The sequence below is a fragment of the Staurois parvus genome, unplaced genomic scaffold (assembly GCF_062004578.1).
Source record: "Staurois parvus isolate SC_StPar_1 unplaced genomic scaffold, SC_StPar_1.0 ptg000449l, whole genome shotgun sequence".
NCBI classification, from domain to species: domain Eukaryota; kingdom Metazoa; phylum Chordata; class Amphibia; order Anura; family Ranidae; genus Staurois; species Staurois parvus.
In genome coordinates, this window is record NW_028318245.1 from 5,052,559 (window position 1) to 5,069,917 (window position 17,359).

The 17,359-nt window shown below is 46.1% G+C and overlaps 1 protein-coding gene across 2 annotated transcripts; it reads right to left on the reverse strand.

Annotated features, from left to right (window-relative positions):
- Positions 1-6,016: 6,016 nt before the first annotated feature.
- LOC149453421 (uncharacterized) lies at positions 6,017-13,231 on the reverse strand. Of its 2 annotated transcripts, none has more exons than XM_089688195.1 (9): positions 12,902-13,231; positions 12,032-12,318; positions 11,716-11,856; positions 11,426-11,629; positions 11,150-11,329; positions 10,940-11,063; positions 10,522-10,823; positions 10,281-10,437; positions 6,017-8,650 (listed from the first exon to the last, which is right to left on the reverse strand). In XM_089688195.1, the coding sequence occupies exons 2-9, from the start codon at positions 12,104-12,106 to the stop codon at positions 6,540-6,542; spliced, it is 3,294 nt and encodes a 1,097-aa protein (XP_089544321.1). In that variant the 5' UTR covers positions 12,107-12,318; positions 12,902-13,231; the 3' UTR covers positions 6,017-6,539. The 2 variants fall into 2 exon arrangements, with proteins under 2 accessions (XP_089544321.1, XP_089544322.1); XM_089688196.1 differs by having other exon boundaries at positions 10,726-10,823; positions 12,902-13,034.
- Positions 13,232-17,359: the final 4,128 nt, after the last annotated feature.

Genomic DNA, 17,359 nt, shown 5'->3' on the forward strand with positions numbered 1-17,359 from the left:
TAATAAAACATCAATTGATGACTCTCTAGAGGGAGGAACCAGGAAAGAAAAACATTTTTTCATGGGTGAAGGTCCACAGTGTTACATTGTCTTCTGCCATATTTTTTTTAGCCCACTTGAAAAACTCCATATACATGTTTGTAGTTGATGGGAATGATCACATGGCACTGTTTTACTCTGCAAGCCTCTCATGGAGATGGCCTCTGCATTAATGATGAAAATAATGACTGTAAAATTATGGAGCTCATCACCATGGACCTTGAAGAGGACAAGCAAGACTCTATGTGGCATTTGTAGCGTCTACATGAATCCATGTGAAATCGGAGCTTCTGAACCCACCATCTCACTAATAAAACACCAATGGAGGAAGGAAACAGGAAAGAAAAACATTTTTTCATGGGTGAAGGTCCACATAGTCATGGAGATGGCCTCTGCCTTACTGATGAATATAATGACTGTAAAATTATGGAACTCATCACCATGGACCATGAAGAGGACAACCAAGATGGCAGCAATGGGAATATCATATGTGGGATTTGTAGGGTCTGCATGAATCCATGTGAAATCGGAGCTTCTGAACCCACCATCTCACTAATAAAACACCAATGGATGACTCCCTAGGAAGACAGAACATTCCAATCACCAATCATCTAAGAATTTAGGTAATTTATAAAGAAGGGAGTCGAAACAGGAGAGTATACTTTGTTGATCATTTCTTTTCTTTTACTTTACAAAATAGGAATACTGAAGGGACACAAAAGGTAAATCAAGACTTCACCCATATAAAATCTTATATAAAGTCCAAAATCCAACCAACTCTACTAACAAATATGTATTTAGGGCAGTGTTTTTCAACCTTTTTTGTGCAAAGGCACACTTTTTTCATGAAAAAAATCACGAGGCACACCACCATTAGAAAATGTTAAAAAAATTTACCTCTGTGCCTATATTGACTATATATAAAGTAATTCTCTTGAATAGGAATCAAACACAAAGAAATTATTTTATAATTACTTTATTATGAAATAATAAAGTATTTTATAATTGGACCCGGGGGCCGGACCAAGAGTAGATGAATGATGTGTATGTGTCATCCATAGTAAGTATAGTAATATTCCCCCATAGTAAGCATAGTAATTAATCCCCCATATAGTAATTCATCCCCCATAGTAATTAATCCCCCATATAGTAATTCATCCCCCATAGTAATTCATCCTCCATATAGTAATTCATCCCCCATAGTAATTCATCCCCCATAGTAATTAATCCCCCATATAGTAATTCATCCCCCATAGTAATTCATCCCCCATAGTAATTCATCCCCCATATAGTAATTCATCCCCCATAGTAATTAATCCCCCATATAGTAATTCATCCCCCATATAGTAATTCATCCCCCATAGTAATTCATCCCCCATATAGTAATTCATCCCCCATAGTGTAATTCATCCCCCATAGTGTAATTCATCCCCCATAGTAATTCATCCCCCATAGTAATTCATCCCCCATATAGTAATTCATCCCCCATATAGTAATTCATCCTCCATATAGTAATTCATCCCCCATAGTAATTCATCCCCCATATAGTAATTCATCCCCCATAGCAATTCATCCCCCGTATAGTATTTCATCCCTCGTATAGTATTTCATCCCCCGTATAGTATTTCATCCCCCATATAGTATTTCATCCCTCATATAGTATTTCATCCCCCATATAGTAATTCATCCCTCATATAGTATTTCATCCCTCATATAGTATTTCATCCCCCCATATAGTATTTCATCCCTCATATAGTATTTCATCCCCCCATATAGTATTTCATCCCTCATATAGTATTTCATCCCTCATATAGTAATTCATCCCTCATATAGTATTTCATCCCCCCATATAGTAATTCATCCCTCATATAGTATTTCATCCCCCCATATAGTATTTCATCCCTCATATAGTAATTCATCCCTGATATAGTAATTCATCCCCCATATAGTATTTCATCCCCCCATATAGTATTTCATCCCTCATAAAGTAATTCATCCCTCATATAGTATTTCATCCCCCACAGTACTATTCCCCCCCCCCCCTTCTAGTAAGCCAAGTCCCCCGTGTCAATTCACTTACCTTTTGCGTTCCTCTCGCTGTCTTCCCGCGCCGTTCGGGTCTTCAGGGCGGACTGTGAGAGGAGCCTAGCTCCCCTCCCCTCACGTTCGGCACGCTGCCCCGCCTACACACATCCTGACAGCCACATCCGCAAGCCGGATTAAAAGGTCCGCGCGGACTTTTGGGGCTGCCAACCGAGAGGAGGCAGGGGAGCGGCCGACCGAGAGGAGGGAGGGGAGCGGCCGACCGAGAGGAGGGAGGGGAGCAGGCGCCCGGCACACAGAAGAGCCGCATTAGACTGGGTAAAGAGCCGCATGTGGCTCGCGAGCCGCGGCTTGCCGACCACTGAATCATTAGATTCTAATGATTGGTCTATTTGTGAGCCGAAGCCACATGTTACAGATGAAATTGGAATTTTTCCCACGGCACACCAGACAATATCTCACGGCACACTAGTGTGCCGCGGCACAGTGGTTGAAAAACGCTGATTTAGGGGACCATTGAGAAGTCAGCACCTTTAGTACGGCAGAACCGTGAGAATAACGAAACCAAGAGCAACCAACCAAAAGGGTCTTCTGGGACAAAGAAGCTCATTGGGTTTTATGGGTTCCTGCAGGTTTGCAATGGTCCTTTGAGCAATCAGTAGGCTAGGCACATAGTCAATTTTTAATGATATCAAAATCGTATATTTATCGTAAGAGACCGCAAAGATTGTCTCATGTACGTATGTTGGATGACTTCTGACAAGCTTGAGGAAAAACCACTGCCCATCACTAGAGGTTAGGATCCAGTCGTTGAAGAGCCCAGGGTTCTCCTGCCCAAAACTTGGGTGCCATGGTCTTCAGAAATGTAGGTTAGGAAAACACAATCTGAGCGTCATACTTCCTGGCATCAGATAATCGTTCCATCCGAAAGCAAGATCCCAGTTTTTGAGGGGGTTTAACCACCTACCCTTTTCTTATACTCCCAAAGGACAACTTGTACCTTTGTCTTCTACGGAACGCAGAAACCTTCTGAAGAGCAGCTCACCTGGTTTTACACTTACCTTCACCCTTGACCCAACCGCACAACCTTGCTTCAAAAAACCCTCTCCAGTGAGCATATATTCAAATGCAAAGTGCAAAAAGGGTCCTGGGTGCCGCACTGCAAGACCCTGTGGATATGTGAAATGAGAGCCTCAACCTAGGCTCCAGCCAAGCCACACATCCCAACGCGTTTCACTCTCCCCCAGAGCTTAAACATGGTTTAAGTGGAGTTCAATTCCCCACAATTAAGCTCCAGGGCTGGGGTGAAACGCGTTGGAGGTGGGTTGGCTGGAGCCCATTTCACATATCCACAGGGTCTTGCAGTGATGTGTGGAGCATAGGACCCTTTGTCCTTGCCAGCACTCCCGGAGGAGCACTACAGGAGAGGACCCAGATGGAGCCTTGAGTGGCACTCCTTATTTGTTGCCTGGTCACAAATACAGAGTAGCCACAGCCTATGAGCATGCTCCTTGTATCCTTAGAAAATGCCACACAGGTCTGCGGAACTAATGCGTTTCGAAAGTGTCTCACAAAACACCTTCACCGGACCCTCTTCAGTCAGCATACATCCAAATACAGAGTCACCACAGCCGCTGAGCAAACGTCTCGTATCCTTAAAAAATGCCACACAGGTCTGTGGAAAACTAACGCATTTCAGGAGAGTCTCACAAAACGTCTTCACTGGACCCTCTTCAGTCATCATACATCCAAATACAGAGTCACCACAGCCGCTGAGCATACTTCTTGCATCCTTAGAAAATGCTACACAGGTCTAAGAAACTAACGCGTTTTGGGAGGGTCTCACAAAACACCTGCACTGGAACCTCTTCAGTCATCATACATCCAAATACAGAGTCACCACAGCTACTGAGCATACTTCTTGTATCCTTAAAAAATGCCACACAGGTCTGCGGATGTTAACGCGTTTCGGGAGGGTCTCACAAAACGCTGTCACTGGACCCTCTTCAGTCAGCATACATCCAAATACAGAGTCACTACAGCTGAGCTTACTTCTCGTATCCTTAGAAAATGCCACACAGGTCTGGAAAACTAACGCGTTTCGAGGGGAGCCTCTGAAGTCTGATGAAGAGGGGATGTCCCTCAAAATGCATTACAATCTGCAGACCAGTGTGGCATCCTCCCAGGATACAAGTATGCTCAGCGGCTGTGGCTACTCTGTATTTAGAAATGTGTGATGAGCTTCTCCTTTTAATTGGTTTAATTCCCTATAATTGAGCTCCAGGGCTGGAGTGAAATGCATTGGAGGAGGTTGGCTGTCGCGAAACGCGTTGGAAGGAAGGTTGGCTGGAGCCCGAGCTAAGGCTGTCATACCACATATCCACAGGGTCTTGCAGTGATGTGTGGAGCATAGGACCCTTTGTTTGTCCTTGCCAGCACTCCCTGCAGTGCACTACAGGAGAGGACCCCGATGGAGCCTTGAGTGGCACCCCCTATTTGTTGTCTGGTCACAAATATGGAGTCACCACAGCCGCTGAGCGTGCTTCTTGTACCCTTAGAAAATGCCACACAGGTCTGCGCGTTTCGGGAGGGACTCACAAAATACCTTCACTCTTCAGTCAGCATATATCCAAATACGGAGTCACCACAGCCGCTGAGCATACTTCTTGTACCCTAAGCGTTTTGCAGAAACACGCTACAGTCCATTTACCATGATTTCCTATGGGACACGTTCACATCTCCGCATTTTCGCCTGGTTCGTTTTTTTTGGAAAGGATCAGGGCCTTTTTGTAAAAGCCAAAAGTTGCGTTTTTGGTTCTACAGACTTCAATGGAAACGCTTCAGAAAAGCATAGTGCGTTTTTGCCACTTTTTTATGCATTTTGTGTTTTAAATCTGCCTAGCAATAAGAAAAAAAACAAAAAAACCGCATAAAAAAAGCATGTGCAAAAACGCAAAACGCACTGCTGAAACGGATTAAACAGAAATTGCACAGGTGTGAACTGAGCCTTAGAAAATGCCACACAGGTCTGCGGATTCCAACGTGTTTCGGGGAGGAAACCTCTGAGGTCTGATGAAGAGGGGACGCCCCTCAAACCGCGTTGGCATCCGCAGACCTGTGTGGCATCCTCTCTGGACACAAGTATCGCCTATTTCCTCTTTTTTTTTAACCGCTTCCCCTCCGCCCTATAGCAGAAATACTGCTACGGGACAGCAGAGCTGCGCAAAATCAAAATTTAGCATTTCCGGGTAGGGGGCTTGCACGCGCACCCTACCCGCGTTGCCATTAGCAGCCTCGACTGTCAATCACCGGGTCCCGGGCCAGTGATTCATCACCGACACCTGGCGATCTCCGTGGATCGCCGATGGGGGAAGAGACCTGTATGTAAACAACACAGAGCTCTCCCGTCGGCTCCTGCACACTGCTTTGTATGGCTCTGCTTAGCAGAGCGGCCGCCAATCACCGGGTCCCAGCCAGTGATTACCCGCCGAGCATCTCCGATGAGGAGGAGGACTGGTTTGTTTACTAACAGTCCTCCTCCCTGTCAGCTCTGGCACACTGCACAGCACAGCCATCCTGATCAGTGTGATTACAGTGAAGCACACCCCCCCCCCTGCCCCTTAGTAAAACACGCCCAGCACACAGTTAACCCTTTGATTGCCCCTGTTAACCCCTTCCTGCCCAGTGCCATTAGTACAGTGTCAGTGCTTTTTATTAGCACTGTATTGGTGTCACTGGGGATATCAGTGACACCAAGTCAGTCCCCCCCCCCAGTGTCAGAATGCCCGCCGCAGTCCCGCTTTAAGTCGCTGATCGCCGCCATTAAAAAAAACTCCAGTATCTATACCGCCATTTCTAGGCGCCATAACTTTCACATAAACCAATTCATTTACATGTATTGCAATTTTTTTGTGGCAGAAATTTATGGCGAAAATTTTATTTTTTTAAATGTTTTTATTGCATGTGTTTTATAGCGAAAAGTCCAAAAATATTGTTTTCTTTTTCTCAAAATTTTAAATTTTTTTTGTTTATAGCGCAAAAAAAAAACGCACGGGTGATCAAATACCACCGAAAGGAAGCTCTATTTGTGGGGAAAAAAGGATGTTTCATTTGGGTGCGGCGTTGCACAACCGCGCAATTTTCAGCTAAGGTAACACAGCGCCGTATCGCAAAAAAATGGCCTGGTCAGGAAGGGGAGGGGCGAATCCTCCACAGGGGGAGGGGTTAATGATCGATGTTTGCAGACAATGCCCCAGGATGGTCGCCCTCTCTTTCATCTTCTATACCTAGGGAGACACTCGGGGGGCTCTTGGGTTTCGGGGTCTGTATCCCCGCTGCAGTCATTACGAGAGGCTTCCATAGTCGCTTCCCTAGCAAAGACAAAGTTGGGATACCACAGAATGTGCGGGAAAAGAGCCAGGAACTGTAGCAGTCAGATCTCCCCCCCAAATGTCACATCAGCAGGCATGTGTTCTCTGATGTCGAAGTAGATTTCCTTTGCTCGTAAAACATTTCCCGCACAACGAACAGGAAAAAGGCCGCTCCCCCGTGTGAATCCTCTGGTGTTTAACGAGCGCGCCTTTTTGGGAGAAACATTTCCCGCACTCTGAGCATGAATGCGGACGTTCCTCTGTATGGATTTTCTGGTGCCTAAGAAGGTCCCCGTTCTGAGTGAATGATTTCCCGCACTCTGGACAAGTAAACGGACACTCGCCTGTGTGAACTCTCTGGTGCCTAATGAGTTCTTTTTTGCGCCTGAAGCATCTCCCGCACTCCGCGCATGAAAAAGGGCGCTCGCCTGTGTGACTTCTCTGATGTATGAGAAGTTCTGCTTTACGGGTGTAGCATTTCCCGCACTCCGCACAGGAGAAAGGGCGCTCACCCGTGTGGCTTCTCTGGTGTCTAAGGAGCGCAAACCTCTCCGTGAATGTTTTCCCGCACGCAGGGCAGGGAAAAAGATTATCCCCCGTGTGGATTCTGTGGTGTGAAAGAAGTTTTTCTTTCCGAGTGAAGCATTTCCCGCACTCCGAACATGAATAAGGACGCTCGCCCTTGTGACTTCTCTGGTGTGTAAGGAGGTTTCCTTTTTGGTTGAAACTTTTCCCACACTCTGAACATGAGAAAGGATGTTCACCTGTGTGACTTCTTTGGTGTCTGATGAGGCCTTCTTTGTTAGTGAAGTATTTTCCACACTCTGGGCATGAGAAAGGACGCTCACCAGTGTGACTTCCCTGGTGCCTAAGAAGGCTTCCTCTCTGAGTGAAACATTTTCCGCACTCTGGGCACGAATAAGGCCGCTCACCTGTGTGAATTCTCTGGTGGACAAGAAGGTCCGATTTCTGAGAATAACATTTCCCGCACTCTGAACATGAGAAAGGATGCTCACCCGCGTGAATTTTCTGGTGTGCTAGAAGTGAACTTACATCAGAGAAAGATTTCCCGCACTCTGAACATAAAAAGGGACGTTTTGTGTGAATTTGCTGGTGCCTAATAAACTCTCCATTCTGAGTGAAACATTTCCCACACTCCAAACACGAATAAGGACGCTCACCTGTGTGAACTCTCTGGTGTATAAGAAGCTGTCCTTTACGAATGAAACATTTCCCGCACTCTGAACATGAATAAGGACGCTCGCCTGTGTGACTTTTCTGGTGTCTAAGAAGATTTATTTTCTGAGTGAAAGATCTCCCGCACTGCACACATGAATAAGGACGTTCACCTGTGTGACTTCTTTGGTGTCTTTGAAGACCTCCTTTCTGAGTGAAAGATTTCCCGCACTCTGAACATGAAAAAGGACGCTCACCCGTGTGAATTCTGTGATGACTAAGGAGTTCTCCTTTCTTACTGAAGTATTTCCCACATTCTGGACATGAGTAGGGGCGTTGACCTGTGTGGATTCTTAGATGTCTGAGAAGACTTCCTTTATCGCTGAAACATTTCCCGCACTCTGTACATGAAAAAGGGCGCTCCCCTGTGTGAATTCTCTGGTGTATACGGAGATTTCTTTTTCGAGTAAAACATTTCCCGCACTCTGTACACGAGTAAGGGTTCTCGCCCTTGTGAGTTCTCTGGTGCGTGAAGAGTTCGCTTTTCTCATTAAAACATTTCCCGCACTCTGAACATGTAAAAGGACTTTTTTTGCCTGTATGAGTTTTCTGGTGCATAACAAGTGCTCCTTTGTCAGTGAAGGATTTCCCACACTCCGAACATGCAAACGTTACACTGGTGTGAGATCTGAGATGTAGAAGAAGCTCTGTTTTCATCTTGAAGCATATCCCGCACACTAAACATGACAACGAACTCTGGTCTGTGTGAATTTCCTTTTGGCTAACAGAAGATTCATTGGAATTAGATGGATTGGAAGATGTATCTGCCCTGCAAATATGAACGTCTGATTTGACGGTATATGATTGATCAGGAGATTCATCGGGATTAGAGGGGTCAATGGAGGCTTCCACTTGATAAGGCCCATGGAGTCTGCATTGAGTCATGGGTTTAAATCCTGAAAATCCTGCAGTAGGATCTGATGGAAGATCTCCTCCTGAGCTGTTCCGGACATAATGTCCATCTGTTGGAGAGCAAGATATTGATAAATGACGCTAGTATTCACTTCTTACAATCATTTACGAAACAAAAATCAGCGATAGATACAGTAATACCAACTACAACCAACGGGGCAAGTCATTGTGTTCACCTTCCATATGGTGTCCAGTATCTCCTCCTCATTTGTTGGGAACATGACGTTATATTGAGGAATGGAGATGGACCTTCCATATGGTGTCCAGTTTCTCCTCCTCATTTGTTGGGAACATGACGTTATATTGAGGAATGGAGATGGACCTTTCATATGGTGTCCAGTATCTCCTCCTCATTTGTTGGGAACGTGACTTTATATTGAGGAATGGAGATGGACCTTCCATATGGTGTCCAGTATCTCCTCCTCATTTGTTGGGAACATGACTTTATATTGAGGAATGGAGATGGATCTTTCATATGGTGTATAGTATCTCCTCCTCATTTGTTGGGAACATGATGTTATATTGAGGAATGGAGATGGACCTTTCATATGGTGTCCAGTATCTCCTCCTCATTTGTTGGGAACATGACGTTACATTGAGGAATGGAGATGGACCTTTCATATGGTGTCCAGTATCTCCTCCTCATTTGTTGGGAACATGACGTTATATTGAGGAATGAAGATTCCTAATCTGATTTAAACCTGACTGACCCTGCACCCAATTCTCGTTATAGGTTTTCTCATGTACCTGACAAGCTGATCTGCTGAGTACCGACCCTTTGTCTGCTTACTGACCATGTTTTTGCTTGCCGCCTGGACTGACCCTATGACTGTATACTGACCACATATCTGCCTGCCACGTACACTAACCCTTTGCCTGTTTTTCCAATCATTTTTCTGTTTGCTGCCTAGACTGACCCTTTGCCTGTATACTAGTCAAGTAACTGCCTGAACTGACCCTTTCCTTATGGACCATGTTTCTGCCCGCTGCCTGGACCTACCTTTGGCCCATTTGCTTACCATATATCTGCCTGTACTCACCTGTTTGCACACTCCAACACATACTTATCCTGCTGAGGCGCCTGTTCCTGTGGATATTTGTACCCATGGTACTACAGGTACTCTTTGTTCACCTATTGCTCAGCCTCCTATGGTTCCTGGATAGTGGACATAGCACGGTGTATGAGTTCTTCGGCAATCAACTGCCGATAGACCTGCTTGTCCTAAGAGACGAGGGGCCACTACAGGTGAAGCTACACTAGGCCAGCTAGATTCCCTAACCCCATGAGGATTAACCAATGAAAAACAAGATGGCTCCTTCATCCAATCTGAGGAAGGGAGGAACAGCAATTTTCCTAAACTTCTGGTCAGACCAGGGGTGGACTGACCATTTGGGCACTTGTGCAGTGCCCGAGGGCCCAGGGTCAGTAGGGGGCCCCATGAGATGCCCCTAGTACCTTTCATAGGCTTTTTTGGGTGTGGCTTGAGTTTGGGTGAGGATGCAGGGGCTCCATGATCCCCTATTGCCCGGGGGCCCCATAAGTTGTCAGTCCATCCCTGGGTCAGACAACATACTGTGTAGTAACAGAAGCAATCTAAACATGTTAACAGTGTCTGCATGTAACGTGGACCCAGGTGGAGCCTCTGTACTGCTCTCTCCTTTACAATAGTCTCCTCTTACCCGGTGATATGAGGGGCGGCTGATTGTCCATCATGACATCCTTGTAGAGGTCCTTGTGTCCTTTCAAATAATCCACGTCCTGCACAATTCCAGTTTCTTCATCCTTCTGTTTGATCTCTTCTTTAATTATGACTTCACAATAATTTAATTGTTTATTCTGAAAATACAAAGAAAAAAACAGTATGAATTGAAAAAATGTAGATACCGGACAAATGATATGAATTTTAAATAAGGTTTCTACCCGACAATTTTTTGCATAGTTGTGATCTTTTCGTGTGGAATCCCGGGAATACAGAGGACGGGGACATCTCTCTGGTGGGTTCCCATTACTGGATCCATCTACCTGATGATGGTGGGGGATGGTGTGACCTTCTGGTGTGGAATCCCAGGAATACAGAGGACAGGGACATCTCTCTGGTGGGTTTCCATTACTGGATCCATCTACCTGATGATGGTGAGGGATGGTGTGATCTCCCTGTGTGGAATCCCAGGAATACAGAGGACGGGGACATCTCTCTGGTGGGTTCCCATGACTGGATCCATCTGTAGGAAACACACACACTGACTGAATCCATTGTTTCTATGTGTTTATCAGATGATGGGGGATCTAGGTGGACCCTCCGTACTGCTCTCTCCTTTACAATAAAGTCTCCTCTTACCCGGTGATGTGAGGGGCGGCTGATTGTCCATCATGACGTCCTTGTAGAGGTCCTTGTGTCCTTCCAAATACTCCCACTCCTCCATGGAGAAATAGACAGTGACATCCTGACACCTTATAGGAACCTGACACACACAATGATACAGTCACCATCCAGACACATCCCTTGTCTGTTACTGGAGAATGTCCCAGAATTCCCGGCACTGCTCACCTCTCCTGTCAGCAGCTCCATTATCTTCTGGGTGACTTCTAGAATCTTCTTGGTGTTTCGTTTAAGAGTTTGCAAGGGAAGTGAAGGAACATTTATGGGGTTCTGTCGTTCTTTCAGTTTTGTGATCAAGTAGTTATTTGTATTATTCTCAACAGATGTCTTCTTAACTATCACACTGTCCTGAATTATACAGAAACACATATAATATCATGAATATAACGATTTTTTTATAAGAGATAACAGTGATGTCATGTGACCTCCCAGAATCCTCCTCACCTCTCCGGTCAGCAGGTAGATGATCTCCAGGGTGAGGTCCAATAGCCTCTCCTCCAAGCTAATTGTATTGTTTTCTTTTTTTACGTAACTGAATGGCGGCTGATTCTCCATCATGACATCCTTGTAGAGATCCTTGTGTCCTTCTAAATACTCCCACTCCTCCATGGAGAAATAGACAGTGACATCCTCACACCTTATAGGAACCTGACACACACAATGATACAGTCACCATCCAGACACATTCCTTGTCTGTTACTGGAGAATGTCCCAGAATTCCTGGCACCGCTCACCTCTCCTGTCAGCAGCTCCATCATCTTCTTGGTGACTTCCAGTATCTTCTCATCACTGTTTCTCTCAGAAGGCAGGACAGTGATGTGTCTATGGCTCCCAACCTGATGGCCCCCAGATGTCTTCTTCACAACTGTGTAACCCTATCAAGAGACGTCATGAGAAATGTGCACCATTACTAAGTTCATGATGTAATATCTCCAGAATCTCCCCCATATCAGGTCACGTCATCCTAACTATCACCTTCATCTGGTACAGTCAAATCTTTCTTTCATAAATAGAAAGATGGTTGTATAATGATCCCAGAATCCTCCTCACCTCTCCAGTCAGCATGTAGATGATCTCCAAGGTGAGGTCCAGTATCTTCTTCTCTATGCTCATTATGGTGGTCATTTGATCTATAGTGGGCCTATCTCTCTGTAGATAATAACCTGATGATGATCTCTACTGGGATGAGTAAGGCCAGTCTTCTTACACCTCAAATGGCTTATTGTTCCATTTTGCAGGCCGCATTCATCTGTCTCACTGAAGGGTTAGAACGTCTATTGGGGTTTTTTTCTGCCTGTCTCCTTGTTGGGGAGATTTCCCCTAACTGTCCATGTGACCTGTGCAAGACAACAAGAAGAGAGTGGAATTTCCTGTGAGGCTCTGGACGGACGGTTGGATAAATGGTTCTATATTTAGGACGTATCCGGTCTATAAACCAGAGGCTCTGGATGGACGGTTGGATAAATGGTTCTATATTTAGGATGTATCCGGTCTATAAACCAGAGGCTCCGGATGGGCGGTTGGATAAATGGTTCTATATTTAGGACGTATCCGGTCTATAAACCAGAGGCTCCGGATGGACGGTTGGATAAATGGTTCTATATTTAGGACGTATCCGGTCTATAAACCAGAGGCTCCGGATGGACGGTTGGATAAATGGTTCTATATTTAGGACGTATCCGGTCTATAAACCAGAGGCTCTGGATGGACGGTTGGATAAATGGTTCTATATTTAGGACGTATCCAGTCTATAAACCAGAGGCTCTGGATGGACGGTTGGATAAATGGCTCTACATATTCATTATATATATACAGAGATAAATCATCTGTTGGAGATAAAAGACATCACGATGACTATGGAGGAAGAGGACAGGCATGACGGGGGTTACTGGGTGTAAATATAAAATAAGATGTTATCACCTCCTCTGCTGCCAGTTCCAGCAATGTCTTTGTTCTACTTCCTGCCATTTGACCTCTCACCAGGAACATCTTTTCCATACCTGACATCACCTCCTGTCTGTGGATTTCACTCATAATAAGTGAGATCACTACCTAAAGGCGAATATAAGAACTGCAGCCTATATGGTTTTTCTTGACTTTGCCCTCCAATCTCTGTTTCCTCACACTCTGTACATCATTCAGCCTTCAATATATAAGTTAGAAGAGTCTGATACTACTCAGATAAATAATATCACTGAATACACTAACGTCTTTCCTACCAATTGCAAACTTTTAAACATTTGTGTATGTACTTTATCAACATTATCATCTGATGTTATCAATTTATTTGTTTATAGACTAATCAGGACCTCCTTCCTCCTGCCGGCGACCACCAATGTAAGGGACATTCTTCCCACTGACCACCATGTAAGGGACATTCTTCCCACTGACCCCCAATGTAAGGGACATTCTTCCCACTGACCCCCAATGTAAGGGGCATTCTTCCCACTGACCCCCAATGTAAGGGACATTCTTCCCACTGACCCCCATGTAAGGGACATTCTTCCCACTGATCCCCAATGTAAGGGACATTCTTCCCACTGACCCCCATGTAAGGGACATTCTTCCCACTGACCCCCATGTAAGGGACATTCTTCCCACTGACCACCAATGTAAGGGACATTCTTCCCACCGACCACCAATGTAAGGGACATTCTTCCCACTGACCTCCAATGTAAGGGACATTCTTCCCACTGATCCCCAATGTAAGGGACAGTCTTCCCACTGACCACCAATGTAAGGGACATTCTTCCCACTAACCACCATGTAAGGGACATTCTTCCCACTGACCCCCAATGTAAGGGACATTCTTCCCACTGACCACCATGTAAGGGACATTCTTCCCACTGACCCCCAATGTAAGGGACATTCTTCCCACTGACCCCCAAAGTAAGGGACATTCTTCTCACTGACCTCCAATGTAAGGGACATTCTTCCCACTGATCACCATGTAAGGGACATTCTTCCCACTGACCCCTAATGTAAGGGACATTCTTCCCACTGATCACCAATGTAAGGGACATTCTTCCCACTGATCCCCAATGTAAGGGACATTCTTCCCATTGACCTCCATGTAAGGAACATTCTTCCCACCGGCCACCAATGTAAGGGACAATCTTCCCACTGATCACCAATGTAAGGGACAATCTTCCCACTGATCACCAATGTAAGGGACAATCTTCTCACTGATCACCAATGTAAGGGACAATCTTCCCACTGACCCCCAATGTAAGGGACATTCTTCCCACTGACCCCTAATGTAAGGGACATTCTTCCCACTGACCACCAATGTAAGGGACATTCTTCCCACTGATCACCAATGTAAGGGACATTCTTCCCACTGATCCCCAATGTAAGGGACATTCTTCCCACTGACCCCCAATGTAAGGGACATTCTTCCCACTGACCTCCAATGTAAGGAGCATTCTTCCCACTGACCCCCAATGAAAGAGACATTCTTCCCACTGACCCCCAATGAAAGGGACATTCTTCCCACTGATCACCGATGTAAGGGACATTCTTCCCACTGACCCCCAATGTAAGGGACATTCTTCCCACTGACCCCTAATGTAAGGGACATTCTTCCCACCGACCACCGATGTAAGGGACATTGTTCCCACCGACCTCCAATGTAAGGGACATTCTTCCCACCGACCCCCAATGTAAGGAACATTCTTCCCACTGACCCCCAATGTAAGGTACATCCTTCCCACTGACCCCCAATGTAAGGGACATTCTTCCCACCGACCCCCAATGTAAGGAACATTCTTCCCACTGACCCCCAATGTAAGGGACATTCTTCCCACTGACCTCCAATGTAAGGAGCATTCTTCCCACTGACCCCCAATGTAAGGGACATTCTTCCCACTGATCACCAATGTAAGGGATATTCTTCCCACTGACCCCCAATGTAATGGACATTCTTCCCACTGAACCCCAATGTAAGGGACATTCTTCCCACTGACCCCCAATGTAAGGGACAGTCTTCCCACCGACCACCGATGTAAGGGACATTCTTCCCAATGATCACCGATGTAAGGGACATTCTTCCCACTGACCCCCAATGTAAGGGACATTCTTCCCACTGACCCCCAATGTAATGAACATTCTTCCCACTGATCACCAATGTAAGGGACATTCTTCCCACTGACTCCCAATGTAAGGGGAATCCTTCCCACCGACCCCCAATGTAAGGAGTGTTCTTCCCACCGATCCCCAATGTAAGGGACGTTCTTCCCACCGACCCCCAATGTAAGGGACGTTCTTCCCACCGACCACCAATGTAAGGGACGTTCTTCCTACCGACCACCAATGTAAGGGAAATTCTTCCCACCAACCACCAATGTAAGGGACATTCTTCCCACTGACCTCTAATGTAAGGGACATTCTTCCCACTGACCCCCAATGTAAGGGACATTCTTCCCACTGACCTCTAATGTAAGGGACATTCTTCCCACTGACCACCAATGTAAGGGACATTCTTCCCACTGACCCCCAATGTAAGGGACATTCTTCCCACTGACCTCTAATGTAAGGGACATTCTTCCCACTGATCCCCAATGTAAGGGACATTCTTCCCACCGGCCGCCAATGTAAGGGACAATCTTCCCACTGATCGCCAATGTAAGGGACAATCTTCCCACTGACCCCCAATGTAAGGGACATTCTTCCCACTGACCCCCAATGTAAGGGACATTCTTCCCACTGACCACCAATGTAAGGGACATTCTTCCCACTGACCCCCAATGTAAGGGACATTCTTCCCACTGACCCCCAATGTAAGGGACATTCTTCCCACTGACCACCAATGTAAGGGACATTCTTCCCACTGACCTCCAATGTAAGGAGCATTCTTCCCACTGACCCCCAATGAAAGAGACATTCTTCCCACTGACCCCAAATGAAAGGGACATTCTTCCCACTGATCACCGATGTAAGGGACATTCTTCCCACTGACCACCAATGTAAGGGACATTCTTCCCAGTGACCTCCAATGTAAGGGACATTCTTCCCACTGACCTCCAATGTAAGGAGCATTCTTCCCACTGACCCCCAAAGAAAGAGACATTCTTCCCACTGACCCCCAATGAAAGGGACATTCTTCTCACTGATCACCGATGTAAGGGACATTCTTCCCACTGACCCCTAATGTAAGGGACATTCTTCCCACCGACCACCGATGTAAGGGACATTGTTCACACTGACCTCCAATGTAAGGGACATTCTTCCCACCGACCACCGATGTAAGGGACATTGTTCACACTGACCTCCAATGTAAGGGACATTCTTCCCAACGACCACCGATGTAAGGGACATTCTTCCCACTGACCCCCAATGTAAGGAACATTCTTCCCACTGACCTCTAATGTAAGGTACATTCTTCCCACTGACCCCCAATGTAAGGGACATTCTTCCCACTGATCACCAATGTAAGGGACATTCTTCCCACTGACCCCCAATGTAAGGGACATTCTTCCCTCTGACCCCCAATGTAAGGGACATTCTTCCCACCGACCACCGATGTAAGGGACATTCTTCCCACCGACCACCGATGTAAGGGAAATTCTTCCCACCGACCCCCAATGTAAGGAACATTCTTCCCATTGACCACAAATGTAAGGGACATTCTTCCCTCTGACCCCCAATGTAAGGGACATTCTTCCCACTGACCCCCAATGTAAGGGACATTCTTCCCACTGACCCCCAATGTAAGGGACATTCTTCCCACTGATCACCAATGTAAGGGACATTCTTCCCACTGATTACCAATGTAAGGGACATTCTTCCCACCGACCCCCAATGTAAGGGACAGTCTTCCCACCGACCACCGATGTAAGGGACATTCTTCCCACTGACCCCCAATGTAGGGGGCATTCTTCCCAATGATCACCAATGTAAGGGACATTCTTCCCACTGACCTCCAATGTAAGGGACATTCTTCCCACTGACCCCCAATGTAAGGGACATTCTTCCCACTGACCCCCAATGTAAGGGACATTCTTCCCACTGACCCCCAATGTAATGAACATTCTTCCCACTGACCACCAATGTAAGGGACATTCTTCCCACTGACCCCCAATGTAAGGGACATTCTTCCCACTGACCCCCAATGTAATGAACATTCTTCCCACTGATCACCAATGTAAGGGACATTCTTCCCACTGACCCCCAATGTAAGGGACATTCTTCCCACTGACCCCCAATGTAAGGGACATTCTTCCCACTGATCACCAATGTAAGGGACATTCTTCCCACTGATTACCAATGTAAGGGACATTCTTCCCACCGACCCCCAATGTAAGGGACAGTCTTCCCACCGACCACCGATGTAAGGGACATTCTTCCCACTGACCCCCAATGTAGGGGGCATTCTTCCCA